Source organism: Neoarius graeffei, chromosome 11 (genome assembly GCF_027579695.1).
Source record: "Neoarius graeffei isolate fNeoGra1 chromosome 11, fNeoGra1.pri, whole genome shotgun sequence".
NCBI lineage: Eukaryota > Metazoa > Chordata > Actinopteri > Siluriformes > Ariidae > Neoarius > Neoarius graeffei.
This window is the reverse complement of record NC_083579.1, coordinates 67717220-67733243: the sequence shown is the minus strand read 5'-3', so window position 1 is coordinate 67733243 and position 16024 is coordinate 67717220. Positions and strand designations below refer to the sequence as shown.

General features: G+C 41.8%; 1 protein-coding gene across 7 annotated transcripts in view; it reads right to left on the bottom strand.

Annotated features, from left to right (window-relative positions):
* The window catches only part of ttll5 (tubulin tyrosine ligase-like family, member 5), a 231636-nt gene that overhangs the window by 102718 nt on the left and 112894 nt on the right, over positions 1 to 16024 (bottom strand). For 5 of the 7 annotated variants that reach the window (XM_060934635.1, XM_060934633.1, XM_060934637.1 and 2 more), the window contains 5 exons: positions 12793 to 12939; positions 12601 to 12695; positions 12323 to 12465; positions 6903 to 7727; positions 6594 to 6775 (listed from right to left, as the gene is read on the bottom strand). In XM_060934635.1, coding sequence (XP_060790618.1) covers positions 6594 to 6775; positions 6903 to 7727; positions 12323 to 12465; positions 12601 to 12695; positions 12793 to 12939 — 1392 coding nt within the window. The remainder of the gene's footprint in view (positions 1 to 6593; positions 6776 to 6902; positions 7728 to 12322; positions 12466 to 12600; positions 12696 to 12792; positions 12940 to 16024) is intronic. The other 2 variants (XM_060934636.1, XM_060934639.1) reach the window with 2 other exon arrangements.

The following is a 16024-nucleotide window of genomic DNA, read 5'->3' as shown; positions in this document are numbered from 1 at the left end:
TTTTTAATTGTCATACATCAGTTAGTCCCACTCTATTAATACATGAAGCAGTACAAAGTGCAAGTTTAATTTACATGTGATTGAATTCTAAAAACGCAAAATAAAGCAGGGCATAAATCTGTTCAAGTGTTTGTCTAACCCGTAAAACTAGGCTGGAAAGTAACATGCCCGAATGAACTTTCCACGATAAACAAAGCAAACACCTTCTAATGTAACAGTATACATTAGAGAGAAGGAGTAAGGGGAGGCAGAAAATGTGCAGTCTGTGTGGTCTGGTGACACTGCAATGAGGAGAGAGGAAGGGAGGGAATTAGAAGGGAACTCAGCCAGTGGGCTTCCCACCGGGGGGGGGGGACAAAAAACAAAAACAAAAAAGCTTCAGGGCAGAAATGATAGAAGAGGTTTTTAAAAAAAAAAAACACACACACACACACAAGCGCACTCTTACTCCCTCGCTTGGTGCCAATTTGCCACATTCTTCTATTTATAAGCATCAATTACTCAGAAAAAAAAAAAATCTGCCTGCCTGTTAAATATCAACACAAAGCACCTCTGCTGTAGAGCATCTGATAATGAGACCTCACACAAAGCTTTGTATCTTCCACCAGCCACCATGCCGTACGCTACAGTACATCTCTTCTACTTGGCTCTGCTTAGGCACCAAAAAAAAAAAAAAAAAAAAAAGATCAAATGCTAACAACAAAAAGTAGCATGCAGAATCTCCGGTACTGTGCTAATGTAGGAATGTAAGGGCCCGTTTACACGAGGACGCTGTCGGGTAAAAACGACTAAATATTTTATCGGAAGTGCCTTTCGTCTACACGGGGACGGCGTTTCCGAGGCTGAAAAACGGGAAAAATTGAAAACGCCTTCCAGAGTGGATAAGTTAAAAACAGCCCCCGTTGCATATCCGTCTAAACTACCCAATACGCGAAACTCTGCTCGGATCTGCTCACGTCGGGTACGCGTTTACGTCATACATGTGTCATATACTGTACATGCCAGCCCGGGAAGTAAGAAAGTAAGTAAAAAAGTAAGAGCATGTCTGATTACATCGATCCAACGGACCTTCAAGCTGCTCTGGCAGCTTTAATAAACGTCCAGGAGTCCTTCGAACATCTATACCGAATCCGCACATATACCGTTAATGAACAGAGGCGGGTATAGTATGCTCTTACTTTTTTACTTACCATAGCCAGAGTAGTCAAAGTTTTCGCGGCGCAGATGTGCAGATCAGACAAGACGGAAGACGTTGCGCATGCGTGCAGACATAGCGGAGGTCTTTCACAGCACCACCTAGCCGCCTGGCATGCACATCCAATTGAATTCCACACATTTATGCGTCACCGTATAGACGCAGATTTCCTCCTTGAAAACGGTCGTGTAGACGCGGAAAAAAGTGAGAATGAAAACGGACTTTTGCGTTTTTGTTTCAGACCGTCCCCGTGTAAGGTGGGCCTAAGAGTACTATTACCTATAAACATGCACCCTATATACAGTACACACACATTTAAAGAAAAAAAAAAAAGTTTGTCCTTCCCTAACCTTCTTAAAATCCACAAAATGAGAAGTAAGGAATGAAACATGAAGGGAAGTGCTGTTATAGGAAAACAATCCATAGTGTGGTTGGGGGCGAGATACCTGAAGCAAAGTGTTGTGAGTTTCTTTCTGTGTGTGTGTTTTTTTTTTTTACTCCTCTTATACCACAACTGACCATCACAATGCATTCAAATATTTATCACTTTATTCCAAAAAAGTTGGGACACTGTGGAAAACGTAAATGATAAAAACAGAACGTGAAGATTTGCAAAGCGTGGAAACCCTATATTTCATTGAAAATAGTCCAAAGACGACATATCAAATGTTGAAACTGAGAAATTTTATTTATTTATTTTTTAAAAAAATATATGCTCATTTTGAATTTGATGTCACCAAGAGGTTTCAAAAAAGTTGGGACAGGGGCAACAAAAGACTGAAAAAAGTTGTGTAATGCGAAAGAAAAAAAAAACTAACATGGTCAATTGGCAACAGGTCAGTAACCTGATTGGGTATAAAAAGAGCATCCGAGAGAGGTGGAGTCTCTCAGAAGTAAAGATAGGGAGGGGGTTCACCGCTCAGTGAAAGACTGCGTGGGCAAACAGTGCAACAATTTAAGAATAACGTTCCTCAATGTAAAATTGCAAAGAATTTGGGGATCACATCATCTATGGTCCACATCATTAAAAGATTCAGAGAATCTGGAGAAATCTCTGTATGCAAGAGACAAGGCTGAAAACTGACATTGGGTGCCTGTGATCTTCAGGCCCTCAGGCGACACTGCGTTAAAAGCAGACATGTGTCTGTAGTGGAAATCACTGTATGGGCTCAGGAACACTTCAGAAAACCATCGTCTGTGAAAACAGTTCATTACTGCAGCCACAAATGCAAGTTAAAACTGGATATAAACAATATCCAGAAACACCGCCACCTTCTCTGGGCCCGAGCTCTTTTACGATGGACTGAGGCGAAGTGGAAAATTGTCCCGAGGTCTGAGGAATCAAAAGTAGAAATTCTTTTTAGAAATCATGGACACCACGTCCTCCAGGCTAAAGAGGAGAGGGACCATCCGGCTTATCATCAGTGCACAGTTCAAAAGCCAGCATCTGTGATGGTATGAGGGAGTGTTGTAGTCAAGTCACTGAACCTCAAGTCAGAATCCAGTCTCAAGTCCCCAGTATTCAAGTTCGAGTCAAATCCAAGTCATTAAAAAGAAATTTTCGAGTCAAGCCTGAGTCAAGTTCACTATTGATCCGAGTCAGGTCCAAGAACAAGACTCCAACCACACCATTTGATGGTGGCTGTTTGAGCGCCATTAACATTAGTTTGTTCATGAACATGACGGATGAACAGGTGAATGTGCTTCTCTTTGTCAGGGAGTGCGAACTATTCTGTCAGAGATGGTTGGAAGACGGATGTAAGTGCAGAATGAGTGTTTATTTGTACAAGTGAAGACGGTAAACAATCCAGAACGGCAGGCAAAATCATAAAACAGTGAAACAGGAAATAGGTCGCGCGAGGCACAAATAGGTCGCGCTGATTGCGCCTTAATCCTGTGCAGGTGCTAGTCGTTTCCGGCGCGTGCGCCTATCTGATGCACGCGCCAAGGCGCACAGGTGTGACACTCTTGCACGAAATTACCACAAAAATGAATGTAGATATACAGTGGTGCTTGAAAGTTTGTGAACCCTTTAGAATTTTCTATATTTCTGCATAAATATTACCTAAAACATCATCAGATTTTCACAAAAAGTCCTAAAAGTAGATAAAGAGAACCCAGTTAAACAAATGAGACAGAAATATTATACTTGGTCATTTATTTATTGAGGAAAATGATCCAATATTACATATCTGTGAGGGGCAAAAGTATGTGAACCTCTAGGATTAGCAGTTAATTTGAAGGTGAAATTAGAGTCAGATTTTTTCAATCAATGGGATGACAATCAGGTGTGAGTGGGCACCCTGTTTTATTTAAAGAACAGGGATCTATCAAAGTCTGATCTTCACAACACGTGTTTGTGGAAGTGTATCATGGCACGAACAAAGGAGATTTCTGAGGACCTCAGAAAAAGCGGTGTTGATGCTCATCAGGCTGGAAAAGGTTAAAAAACCATCTCTAAAGAGTTTGGACTCCACCAATCCACAGTCAGACAGACTGTGTACAAATGGAGGAAATTCAAGATCATTGTTACCCTCCCTAGGAGTGGTCGACCAACAAAGATCACTCCAAGAGCAAGGCGTGTAATAGTCGGCGAGATCACAAAGGACCCCAGGGTAACTTCTAAGCAACTGAAGGCCTCTCTCACATTGGCTAATGTTCATGTTCATGAGTCCACCATCAGGAGAACACTGAACAACAATGGTGTGCATGGCAGGGTTGCAAGGAGAAAGCAACTGCTCTCCAAAAAGAACATTGCTGCTCGTCTGCAGTTTGCTAAAGATCACATGGACAAGCCAGAAGGCTATTGGAAAAATGTTTTGTGGATGGATGAGACCAAAATAGAAGTTTTGGTTTAAATGAGAAGCATTATGTTTGGAGAAAGGAAAACACTAAATTCCAGCATAAGAACCTTATCCCATCTGTGAAACATGGTGATGATAGTATCATGGTTTGGGCCTGTTTTGCTGCATCTGGGCCAGGACGGCTTGCCATCATTGATGGAACAACGAATTCTGAATTATACCAGCGAATTCTAAAGGAAAACGTCAGGACATCTGTCCATGAACTGAATCTCAAGAGAAGGTGGGTCATGCAGCAAGACAACGACCCTAAACACACAAGTCGTTCTACCAAAGAATGGTTAAAGAAGAATAAAGTTAATGTTTTGGAATGGCCAAGTCAAAGTCCTGACCTTAATCCAATCGAAATGTTGTGGAAGGACCTGAAGCGAGCAGTTCATGTGAGGAAACTCACCACCATCCCAGAGTTGAAGCTGTTCTGTACGGAGGAACGGGCTAAAATTCCTCCAAGCCGGTGTGCAGGACTGATCAACAGTTACCGGAAACGTTTAGTCGCAGTTATTGCTGCACAAGGGGGTCACACCAGATACTGAAAGCAAAGGTTCACCTACTTTTGCCGCTCACAGATATGTAATATTGGATCATTTTCCTCAGTGAATAAATGACCAAGTATAATATTTTTGTTTCATTTGTTTAACTGGGTTCTCTTTATCTACTTTTAGGACTTGTGTGAAAACCTGATGATGGTTTAGGTCATATTTATGCAGAAATATAGAAAATTCTAAATGGTTCACAAACTTTCAAGCACCACTGTAAATATCTTATGCCAAATTATTATGGCATGTTACAAAAAATAAAGAAAAAAAATCAGAGTCCTCGTCTCCAATTTACAAGTTCGAATGCAGTTAGTCATCAGTGCTCAAGTCCAAGTTGAGTCACGAGTCCTTAAAATTAGGGCACGAGTCGGACTTGAGTACTATAAGCCTGGTATGAGGGGGCATTATTGCACAGGACATGGGTAGCTTGTACAGCTGGGAAGGCATCATTAATGCTGAATGATATATACACGTTTCACAGCAATATGCTGCCATCCAGACAAAGTCTTTTTCAGGGAAGGCCTTCCTTCTTTCAGCAAGACAATGCCAAACCGCTTTCTGCATATATTAAAGCTTCATGAATCTGTCGTAAAAGAGTTCGGGTGCTAAACTGGCCTGCCTGCAGTCCAGACCGGTCTCCCATTTCAAACATTTGGTGCATTATGAAGTGCAAAATTATGACAAAGGAGACCCTGAACTGTTGAGCAATTGAAACTGTATATCAGGCAACAATGTGCCAACATTTCTTTTTCAAAACTAATCAGTCTCCTCAGTTCCCAAACATTTACAGAATGTTTTTAAAAGTAGAGGTGATGCAACACAGTGGTAAACATGCCCGTCCCAGCCTTTTTTGGAACGTGTGGCTGACATCGTATTCAAAATGAGCATATACTTTTCAAAAAACAATAAAATGTTTCAGTTTCAACATTTGATGTGTCATCTTTGTGCTATTTTCAATGAAATACAGGGTTTCCATAATCTGCACATTATCACATTCTGTTTTTATTTACAGTTTACACAACGTGGCAACTTTTTTGGAATTGGGGTTGTATTATTATTATTATTTCAATGTTATAGCAGCTATAAACAGTCGTTCCCTCAGCAGCCTCTCTTGCAAAGTTAATAAGACAAGTCATGTTACTGAGAAACCAGAAATTCCTGTCCAGAAACATGCTGACCGTTACAATGCGTTGACACTTGAGACTCCTTCCACAAATGTCTTTATTTTTCTTTATTAAACAACACGTTCTTTAATCCATTTATTCTTAGCCATAGTTTACGTCATACTTTGTTCATCGATTGTGTATAGTTATAGGTATGTGTATATGTATGTACTGTATATATGTATTGTATGTGTGTATATATGCATCACATAAGTATCTGTATATATGATTTGGTCGATATTATACCATGTTGGTATGTTTTCTTTTTTTGTTGATTTTGTATAGTTTATTATGGTGGAAAGTGATGTTTGATTAGCGGTGGTATAGAGGGTTAGGATTTGATAAGTTATTTACTTCTTCCTAATCCTTTCCGAACATTATGTTACTGCCTTGTGGCTACGCTATTCTATTTGTTTATGACGATGTTTTGATGATTGCATTTTTTTTTTTATATCTTCTTTACTGTTCGGAATAAAGCAACCAATCAATCAATTGTAGTCAAAAATAGATTCATGTTGTAGGACTCCCATGAGACAAGTTAGTTCCTGTTCACTTACAGTACATTATAACAGGTATAAACAAACATCTATAAAAGTTACAAACCTTTCTGTTTTCTTTCTTGAAGCTAGGATGAAAGAAAAAGCCCTTTGTCCTGAAAAACGTCCCTTGGTGGAAAACTTACGATTTATTACAAAGAGCTGACACTGGAGGTTCTTTTCATAAATTTTAAATAAATATGTCTCCTTGCAGACTTCACCTTATTAACGATTAGAAGTTCCTGTGAAGGAGCTGTTACTATAGAAATGATAAGAGAAATGATAAGTCCCAGGGCACTCACATGTTGTGTTAGGAGACTAATGTGGCTGGAGGTGCTGTACTGGCGAGCTGCTTGTTTCTCCACTAGTTTTTTCAGCGCAGCCACAATAGCCTGCTGATTTGACTGGACCTGGGCCGCGAGTGAATCTGGCTCCTTCAACACTCCTGCAGAAGCAGGTCTGGCCTTTTTGGCCTTATTAGTCACTGAAAAACAAGAAGAATATACAGTTGGCTTAAGAGCTGAATCTTTGTGAAATTATTTAATATGTGACCTTCTCCACGCACGGTGTCATACATTCCATGTGTAGCTGAGCGAAGATAAAATGGTTACCTTGCACTGCAGCAGGCGGCCACAGGACTTTCTGACTGTACGTGTTTGCAGTACAGGCACTGGACGATGAAACGCCACTAGTGACCGGCTGTGCCGTTTGTGAACCCGGGTTTTGTTGTCGCACTTCAGTCGTTGCGAATGATCTCGGCGAACATGATTTCGATGAAGCCCACCTTACTTGCGTAGGCTGCAGAGAACTTGCGGATGAAGAGGATAAAGTAGCTTGTGGTTTGCTTTGAGATTCAGCATGCAGGTGTGGGGGAGGATGGATATAAGGAGGAGGTTGAGTCTGGGGCTGAGCTTCGCGTTCAGATCGTGGGAAGCACTGCTGCAGGTGGATATGCTCACAGTCTAGGGCTGTACGATAAGATGAAGCGTGCCGAGAACCCTTGGCCTTGACTTGCAATTTATAACTTTTTACAGTTTCAGGCTGCGTAATAGTATCTTTAACCGCTTTTGACAGTTCTTCATCATTTCCAACCACTGTAATATTGGATCTTTTGCTCCAAAATTCTCCATCTTGTAAACCTCTTATTTTGCTTTCATTAATTTGAGTCTCAGAGGCCGTTAAGGCCTCAGGCTGACCTTCTGTCACTGGATTTCCATTATGAATTTTGTTGTTTTTGTGTCCGCCATTATTTAATGTACTATATTTGTCACTGTTTTGGATAGTGTTACTATGGCTTCTCATGTTCACAGTTATACTGCTTTTGTTGCATCCTGGTCTGGTTACACTCTCTTGGACTTCTCCGTTTTTTGGTGAGTTGGCCTTGGCAGTCAGCGACAATCCTGAAGCACTAGAGCCTTCTCTGGCATTTAACAGAGCTGGATTGGGGGGAGAAATAATAAATAAGCCCCATCGTAGATTAGTGATAACACTGTGATGATTCTAACATGCATTTTCATAGCATTAAACCAGATGTTTTGTCATTTTTATGATGCTACACAAGTGACTTTATTGATATCCTTCAGTTACATAACATTATATATATATATATATATATATATATATATATATATATATATATATATATATATATAAAATGAGAGAGAGAGAGAGAGCAATTAACATCGATAAATCAACTTCGTATAGGAGTGAGATTTTATTTTCCTGGCTGATGGTTACAGTATATGCATGCAATTCTGTTATATAGTCTTCAATGTTCCCCATTATCCTAGCTCTCTTGTTTTAATTTATAATAATATTAGAGCGTGACCTTTTTTTTTTTTTTCCTGGCCAGGCAGTGTATTTGCCAGTGATTCCTCTGTGTTCTCCCACATTTCTATTTCCCTAGGTTAGTGTTGTTCTCATTCTTGGTTCCTTGTAATATTTTTCTTCCCTGTTGCAGATGTCTTTCAGTGTTGCCTGGTCTGACCTCAGCCTACCTTGGAAATGAGAATGTACACCGCCTAGCCAAAAAAAAGGTCACAGTTTGGATTTAAATAAGTAAATTGGATAATTATGGCAGTTATTAATATGTTTTAGATGGCAACAATTCTTTTAACCCTAACTGATGCAGTGAGTAGCTTCTCATTTCTTGAACAACCATGTAGGAAGACGTATCCTGTGGTCAGGGAAAAGATGTGACTGTTGTTGCTTTTGCAGCTTCTGTACCTTACATTTTGGTGTGCCTCGTGACAATTCTGTAGTGCACTATTCTTGGGTTTCAGTCACGTGACTTTTCTTAGCAATTTCACTTCCGGTAAAACAGCTGGTGGTCTCGCAAACCAAAATAGCTGCCGTAGTGCAAACAACTAGCAATAACTTATCGGAGTATGCTTGTAATCTAGAAGCCACTGCTCGCTTTAGATATATTCAGAAGGTTGCTATGTGCAATGGAATCGACCCCTACAGTCTGGGAAAGAAGGATTTGTCATACGATCTCGAAAACTACTCTTCAGTCGAGTTCCCCGACATCTCGAACTATCTGGTGCTGCAGACGTCCTTCTACACCGCAAAGCAGATGAAAACGTGGAAGAGTATGGAGGCTTACAACTTTTTTGTATGTGGCTGGGTAAAGGACCTCGGGATCAAATCGCTGCCGAATGAATCCCATATTGTTTTTGCCTGTGTAAGTATGTTTTTTTTAAGCTTTTTGTTCACGTCTTTACAACGAAGTGCTGCAAGTTGACATGTAAACAAAACAGTTGGCTTGATTCTGACTTGTCTTGGCTCTTATCTCTCGACTAAATCATTCACAAAGATCATCAGAAACCCCTTTAAAGACCTGGATCTTAGTTAAACAAGACAGAGAAGAAGTGATCACGGCGCATTGTAACTGTACGGCTGGGGAAGAATTTTGTCACGACCTTCATGCATATGGACTTTATTATTCGTGGTTTTTTTGATTGCGTGCACTTGCTGAAAGACTCGTTGAAAAGACCGCTAGGACACGCTGTTAAAGAAAGCGAGACATGTGTTGTTTTCAATATGGTGGCCAGCGAGTGAGGAGTAAACAAAGAAACAGCTGGGGACTTTAGCGCTTCGTGACTTAAAAAAAAAAAAAAAGTGCCGTCAAATAACGACACATAGCAAGAAAAATACTTGGAAAACACTAAGGCCATAGCTGAGAGGGAAATACAAACCTTTCACCAAGTGATCACTGCAAACTCGAGCATGCGTCGACTCGGCTCCCTTCGAGTTCACGGAGAGGTTCAAAAGCCACCTTTCTCGACGTCTTTTTGTGAAATCCTCTGTTCGGTCACCCCTTTTTTTTTTTTTTTATTAGTTCACAGGGAACCCTGAAGATACTTTTATCAGTTTCACGGTTTGATTGATTCAAACAACCTAAAACAACGCAAGCGTAAGGCATTTTTCATGCGAGCAATGCACCTTCTCCGTACAAACGCTTTGTCAACTGAGCTTTGGTCGACCACCAACTAAAGTTTTGAATAACTAATGAGGCGGCTGTAACATCACGTGAAACCCAAGAATACTGTGAATGAATTTTACAGTTGAGAATTCAAACAGCACTAGAAAATGCCTGATTCACTATATAATGGATGATATAATGGATGAGTGGATGTTCTGAACACAGCATGTGTTTCAGAAGGATCAAACTATTGGCCTGAATCAAGCAAAAACAACAACTAAGGGGATTGTGAAATTACTGGAACTGGGTTAAGAACTGCCCAATACATTATTAAAACCTGGAAGAATAGCGCTGAACCGTCAGCTACGCCGAAGAAATGTGGTCGGAATAAAAGCTTGACTGACCGTGATTGGAGATCACTTAAACGCTTGGTGAAGTCAAATCGTTTATTAAAAAAAAAAAAAAAAGATAATAGAACTCACGGCTGTGTTTAATAGTGAAAGTAAGAGCAGTTCCACATGCACAATGTGACGAGAACTCACAGGATTGGGACTAAACAGCTGTGTGGCCAGAAGAAAACCACTCGTTAGCGAGACTGATCTGAAGAAAAGGCTTCAATTTGCTAGGGAGCATAAAGACTGGACTCTGGAGCAATGGAAAAAGGTCATGTGATCTGATGAGTCCAGATTTACCTGGTTCCAGAGTGATAGGTGCGTCAGGATAAGAAGGGATGCGCATGAAGCGATGCACCCATCATGCAGAGTGGCCACTAAAGCCTCTGGAGGCAGTGTTATGATCTGGGGTTGCTTCAGTTGGTCAGGTCGAGGCTCAGAAACATCATGAAGCAATAAAATGAAGTCAGCTGAGGCAGGGGCGCAGATACGTTTTTTTGAACTGGGGGGGGACAAAGCTGCCAGCAAACCACCCCCACCCCCAACATGTGTTGTGCGAGGAATATACTCTGATGCCCTCAGGGCGGCGACATTACTCAGCTAAGACAAAAAAACCATCACTCCTTCATCCCTGCAACCGTTAGCTTAGGCCTACTAATAAATAAAGAGTAGGAATAGAGCACACCTGTGATGTCTGGTGCTCTCATGTGCTATTTACTACTGACACGACAGGATGTCATGTGGGTTGAATATGTGTGTGTGTTAAACTGTTAAACATAGCGAGAGGCTATGCCTGTGTGTTGCGTGAGCGGCAGTCAGTCAACAACTCTTCGCAAAGTTTCCTTATGAAACAATATGCTCGCTGAAATTATGGCAGGGAACGCCAGATTAAACATTAAAACTGCCTTCTGAGCACTGTACCTACAGGCTACCACCGAAAGAAGGAGGCTACCAGAAAGGCATCTCTACTCCGTACGATTTTACTTTCACTACGACATTACTTTGAACAGACTACCAAAAAATTGCAAGGTGATATGATAAAGTAAGGCACAGTTTACTTACAGTCGTTGTTTTTTGAAAAAATGATGCAATCGTTTTCTGCCTTTTCGGTTTGGCACCCTTCATCATGCCGTGTTGGGGTCCTGAACTAGGAGCTGTCCCCGATATGCCTGTCAAACTTGTTGTGGGTAACCATAGCAACCAAGCTCGAGCTCGCAACCTGTGCAGTCTGCGCAGCTCAACCAACCGAATATCAGTCTTTGTTTTGTTTTATGCGAGTTGTTGCAACTATGTATGTACTGCTGTGCACCTCAATAAACCGAATGGTAATTAGTCTTTCGATTTTTCCGTGAGGTTTGCCTTATGCAAAGAAAGACAGCATAGACGTTTTTTCCTCCCTATAAGTGGGGGGGACCGAACGAGGTGAATTTAAATCTGGGTGGGACGAATCCCACCCGTCCCCACCTCTATCTGCGCCCGTGAGCTGAGGACCTAAATCTACTGAATGACCAGAGTATCACATCAATTGATGTTTTCTTCCCTGATGTCAGGGGCATAAAATTAGGCCTCAGATTGTAAAAGAGTGGTTCAGGAAGCATGAGGAATCATTTTCACAGATGAACGAGTCCTGGTCTTTATGCCATTGAAAGCCTTTTAGATGTGCTGGAGAAGACTTTACGGAGCGTTTCGCCTCTCCTGTCATCAATACAAGACCTTGGCAAAACATTAATGCGAGTCTGGATGGAAATAAATGTTGTGATGTTGCATAAGCTTGTCGAAATAATGCCATGGCAAATGTGTGCGGAAGTCAAAACGAAAAGCGGTCCAACAAAACGTTACAGTGTGACCTTTTTTTTTTTTTTGCAGTGTATTTGCCAGCGATTCCTCTGTGTTTTGACCCCGAAAAACTCCACAATGTTCCTTTCATGAGCTTCATCAATGATGTCAATCACACAGCGATATACATACCAGGATATTTCCCACCCTTTAGTAGTCATAGGCTTTGAATCACTGGCAAAAGTCCGCAAGATTAAAACAACTCCAGTTGTCTTGACTTAACACTATTCGATATACCGGTATATATATTTTTTAAATAATCAATCATTTTCACAGACATGCACATTATTTCATGGTAAATATATATATATATATATATATATATATATATATATATATATATATATATATATATATATATATATATATATATGCTCACTCTTCTTACTGTGATGATTTGCTGGCTCTCCTGAGCTGTTACTGCGTTCTTTGCTATGGTCTCTTCTGGAGCTCCCCAAAAACACACTGGCAGACTTGTTCTTGTGTGTGTAGAAAGTGAGGACATCTTCTAGATCACTTTCACTTTGAACAGGTGAGATGAGACAAATCCAACAATCAAACAAACTCAATCCTACTCTGATACTACATTATTTATGTGGTTAAAATGTTCATATGACCAGTATATCATACAGAAAGAACGATACTTAGCAAACCAACCTTGCTTCCAAAATAAACTCCTGAAACACATTTGAATTGATGCATTGATCTTCGTATTCAGTCTTCCCCAAACTTTTTACCATTTGTTCCGTCTCCTAAGTAACAGACGGGACTTCAGTTAAGTCACTAATCTACCACCAAAGAAAAGAAAAGAAAAAAAAAAACCTACAAATCACATGTGTAACATCAGACCTGGTTATAACAGTGGATGAACTCCCCAAGCTGATGGGCCAGCATGCGGCGACGGTCAGGCAAGGGAAGCCGGCGGCTGGGTAGCACTACCTGCATGTCCTGCTGTAGGTTACTGGCAGCTCGTGTCAGAAAACGCATTACCAGCTCCTATAGAATGACACAGCTTTGGATCATACATTGAGGAAATTTTCAGTTCAGTTGGAACTGATAATCACACAATCAGTTTTTCTTTGGCTAATCAGATACAAGGTACGCCACCACTCTTGCCAGAGCGGTTGGGGGTTAGGTGCCTTGCTCAAGGGCACTTAAAGGGGTACCGAATATAATATATACAGTTGCTGATGTGACAAAGTAACGTATTCTTAAGTATTCTATCAAATTTATATACTAGAAAACAACGAAATATCTTGGTAATTGTAAATATAATACTTTATACGCTAAACCGCACAAGAGTCGCCATTTTTAAAAGACCGTGATGTCAGCGCTACCCACTCCACTAGCGGAACTCTCCGAAATAGAGGAGATAAGCGTGTAATCATGGCGTCGGGCGCATCAAGTGAAAGCGACAGCTCTGTCGAATCATATGAAGAGATCCCGCAAGACACACTGCAAGCAGGCTATGGCTTAGAAGGGTACCAGTTTGAACCTAGGAGAGGTACTATGTAGTGGAAGTTCATTATGTCTAACTATTAAAGCTATTTTTAAGTTCGTTTCTTAAGACAAGGATTTTTTAAGACGTTACTTTGTTGACAGTTTCGGCGAGAATCTTCCGCCTTCTTCAAAACAGTCACCAGATGTCGAGTGGTAACGTGCCTTATCAGCTGATGTTACGCTACGGAGGCGTGAACGTCCCGCCCAATTTGACAGGTAGTTCACGCCTCCTGCTGTCAGGTCGCTCCCCCAGGACACATCTGGTGACTGTTTTGAAGAAGGCAGAAGATTCTCGCCGAAACTGTCAACAAGGTAACATCTTAAAAAATCCTTGTCTTAAGAAACGAACTTAAAATAGCTAGGAGAGGTACTCTCGACTCCGGTGATGAAATAAGAGAAGAAAGCTCAGATGACGGCGAGGATGAGACTGATTGATGCTGACCATGGGCATGGCGAGCGTGGGGCAGAGCGTCTGCGTGCAGGTGACACGGCATGGTGCTCGTGCGGAAAATGTAACGTGGAGTTGCTCACGAGTCCAGCAGAACTTATTTGCTGCAATGAGATAGGCGCCACCCGTGGACTTGCGAAATCGTCGCAAGAGGCAGAAACAGGTATTTCGCACGTGCTATTCCCAACCTCAATGAGCCAACACAACTGGGCACATACATACGGTACGTCATGAGTGTTACGCAGAGAAAATGAACGTGCATTCTGATTGGATAAAATTAATATCATGGCGGGCTGTTCAAACTGCGGAAATAGTTTGCTCGAGCTACTTTCAAAACACTATAACTTTCCAACCTTAGAACAAAAAACTTTTGTAAGTCTTGAATAAGGTTCGTTAATGTGTGTCTTATTGTTATATTTACTCTATATATTGCCCTCTGTTCCCGTATCCTGCTAGTCTAGAGAATCGAACCAGCAACCTTTTGGTCCCAAAGCTGTTTCTCTAACCATTAGGCCATGGCTTCCCCCTAAGGAAATTTAGCACAGCCAAAGGGGATACAATAGTTTTCTAGTACTGATAAGAAATAAAAGGGAAAAAAAAAAGTAATTGTTTAATAGCAGGGGTGTCAAAACTTTTTTCAAAGGGACACATCAAAATACCAGACGGCTGCTCACTGGGCCTGTGTGCATGCGCGCGCCCGACATGACTGCATGATTCTTCACGCGATTCCTGCAGATTTTCAGGTGCACTGGAAGTAGATCCAGCGACTGGGAAGGTCACTGAAGAACACTGAACTCACTGACATGTTCATGAAACTAGTTTGAAATGACTTTTGCTTTGTGACATGGTGCATTATCATTACTGGAAGTTAGTCTGGCTAACGCGACTGCAAAGCTCTACGAGCTATTGGTCTGGCCAAGATATTAAGCCCAACCGTTTCCCAGAGCCCGTGGTTGACCCGCCTCCCTGAAATGCCTCAGTTTGCTACTGGTCGAAGCCAGAAAAAGCTGTGACGAAGCTTAAACCAATCACATCACTCTTTCCTCTGACGTATGTGACGCGACGGGGCTAACTGGTAGATTAAACTCTTACCGAAGCTGGTCGGGAGCAAGGTGAAAACGTCCTTCCTTTCAATAAATACCTCCAGGGCTGCTCTTTGCTCCGTTTTCAATGAGAACTTCCCGTTGAATGCTTTCAATACAGCATTCGTGAATGAAGCGCTTCCGGCATAGATTCTGTAAACAATCTATGGCTTCCGGTCGCAGTTCTACTACGTCAGTGCCTTGAACACGCCTCTACCCAGGGCCGTTGGAGATGCTCAAAGTTGATTGGTTCCCGATTTTTCGGGAGCTTGGAAGAGCTGTAGATAGCTTGCCTGGCCAGACTAAGCTCGGAACAGGCCCTCGTGTTGCGTCACGCTTAGGATGGGCGGGCCCAGGCTATTTCTGTGCGGAGTTTGCATGTTCTCCCCGTGTCCGCGTGGGTTTCCTCCGGGTGCTCCGGTTTCCCGCTTAGGATGGGCGGGCCCAGGCTAACTGGAAGTAGCCATTAGAAGATGGGAAATCGTAGCCATGAAGGGATGCACATGGTTAGCAGCAATACCCAAATACGGTGCAGCATTCAAGCAATGATTGATTGGGATTAGCAGGACCAAAGTGTGCCCAAAATCATTCCCCACACCATTACACCACCTCCACCAGCCTGGACTGTTGACACAAGGCAGCTTGGGAACCTGGATTCATGCTGTTAGCACCAAATTCTGACCCCACCATCTGTGTGCCCAAGCAGAAATCGAGATTCATCAGACCAGGCTTGCTGATATTTTCCACTCTTCAAATGTCCAGTTGTGGTGATCCTGTGTCCACTGCAGCCTCAGCTTTCTGTTCTTGGCTCACAGAAGTGGAACTCAACGAGGTCTTCTGCTGTTGTAGCCCATCCACCTCAAGGTTCGACGTGTTGTGCATTCTGAGATGCTTTTCTGTTCAGTACTGTTGTACAGAGTGGTTATCCGAGTAACTGTAGCCTTTCTCTCAGCTTGAACCAGTCTGGCTATTCCATGTTGACGTCTCTCATCAACAAGGCGTTTCCATCTGCAGAACTACTGCTCACTGTTTGTTTTTTTAATTGTATCAT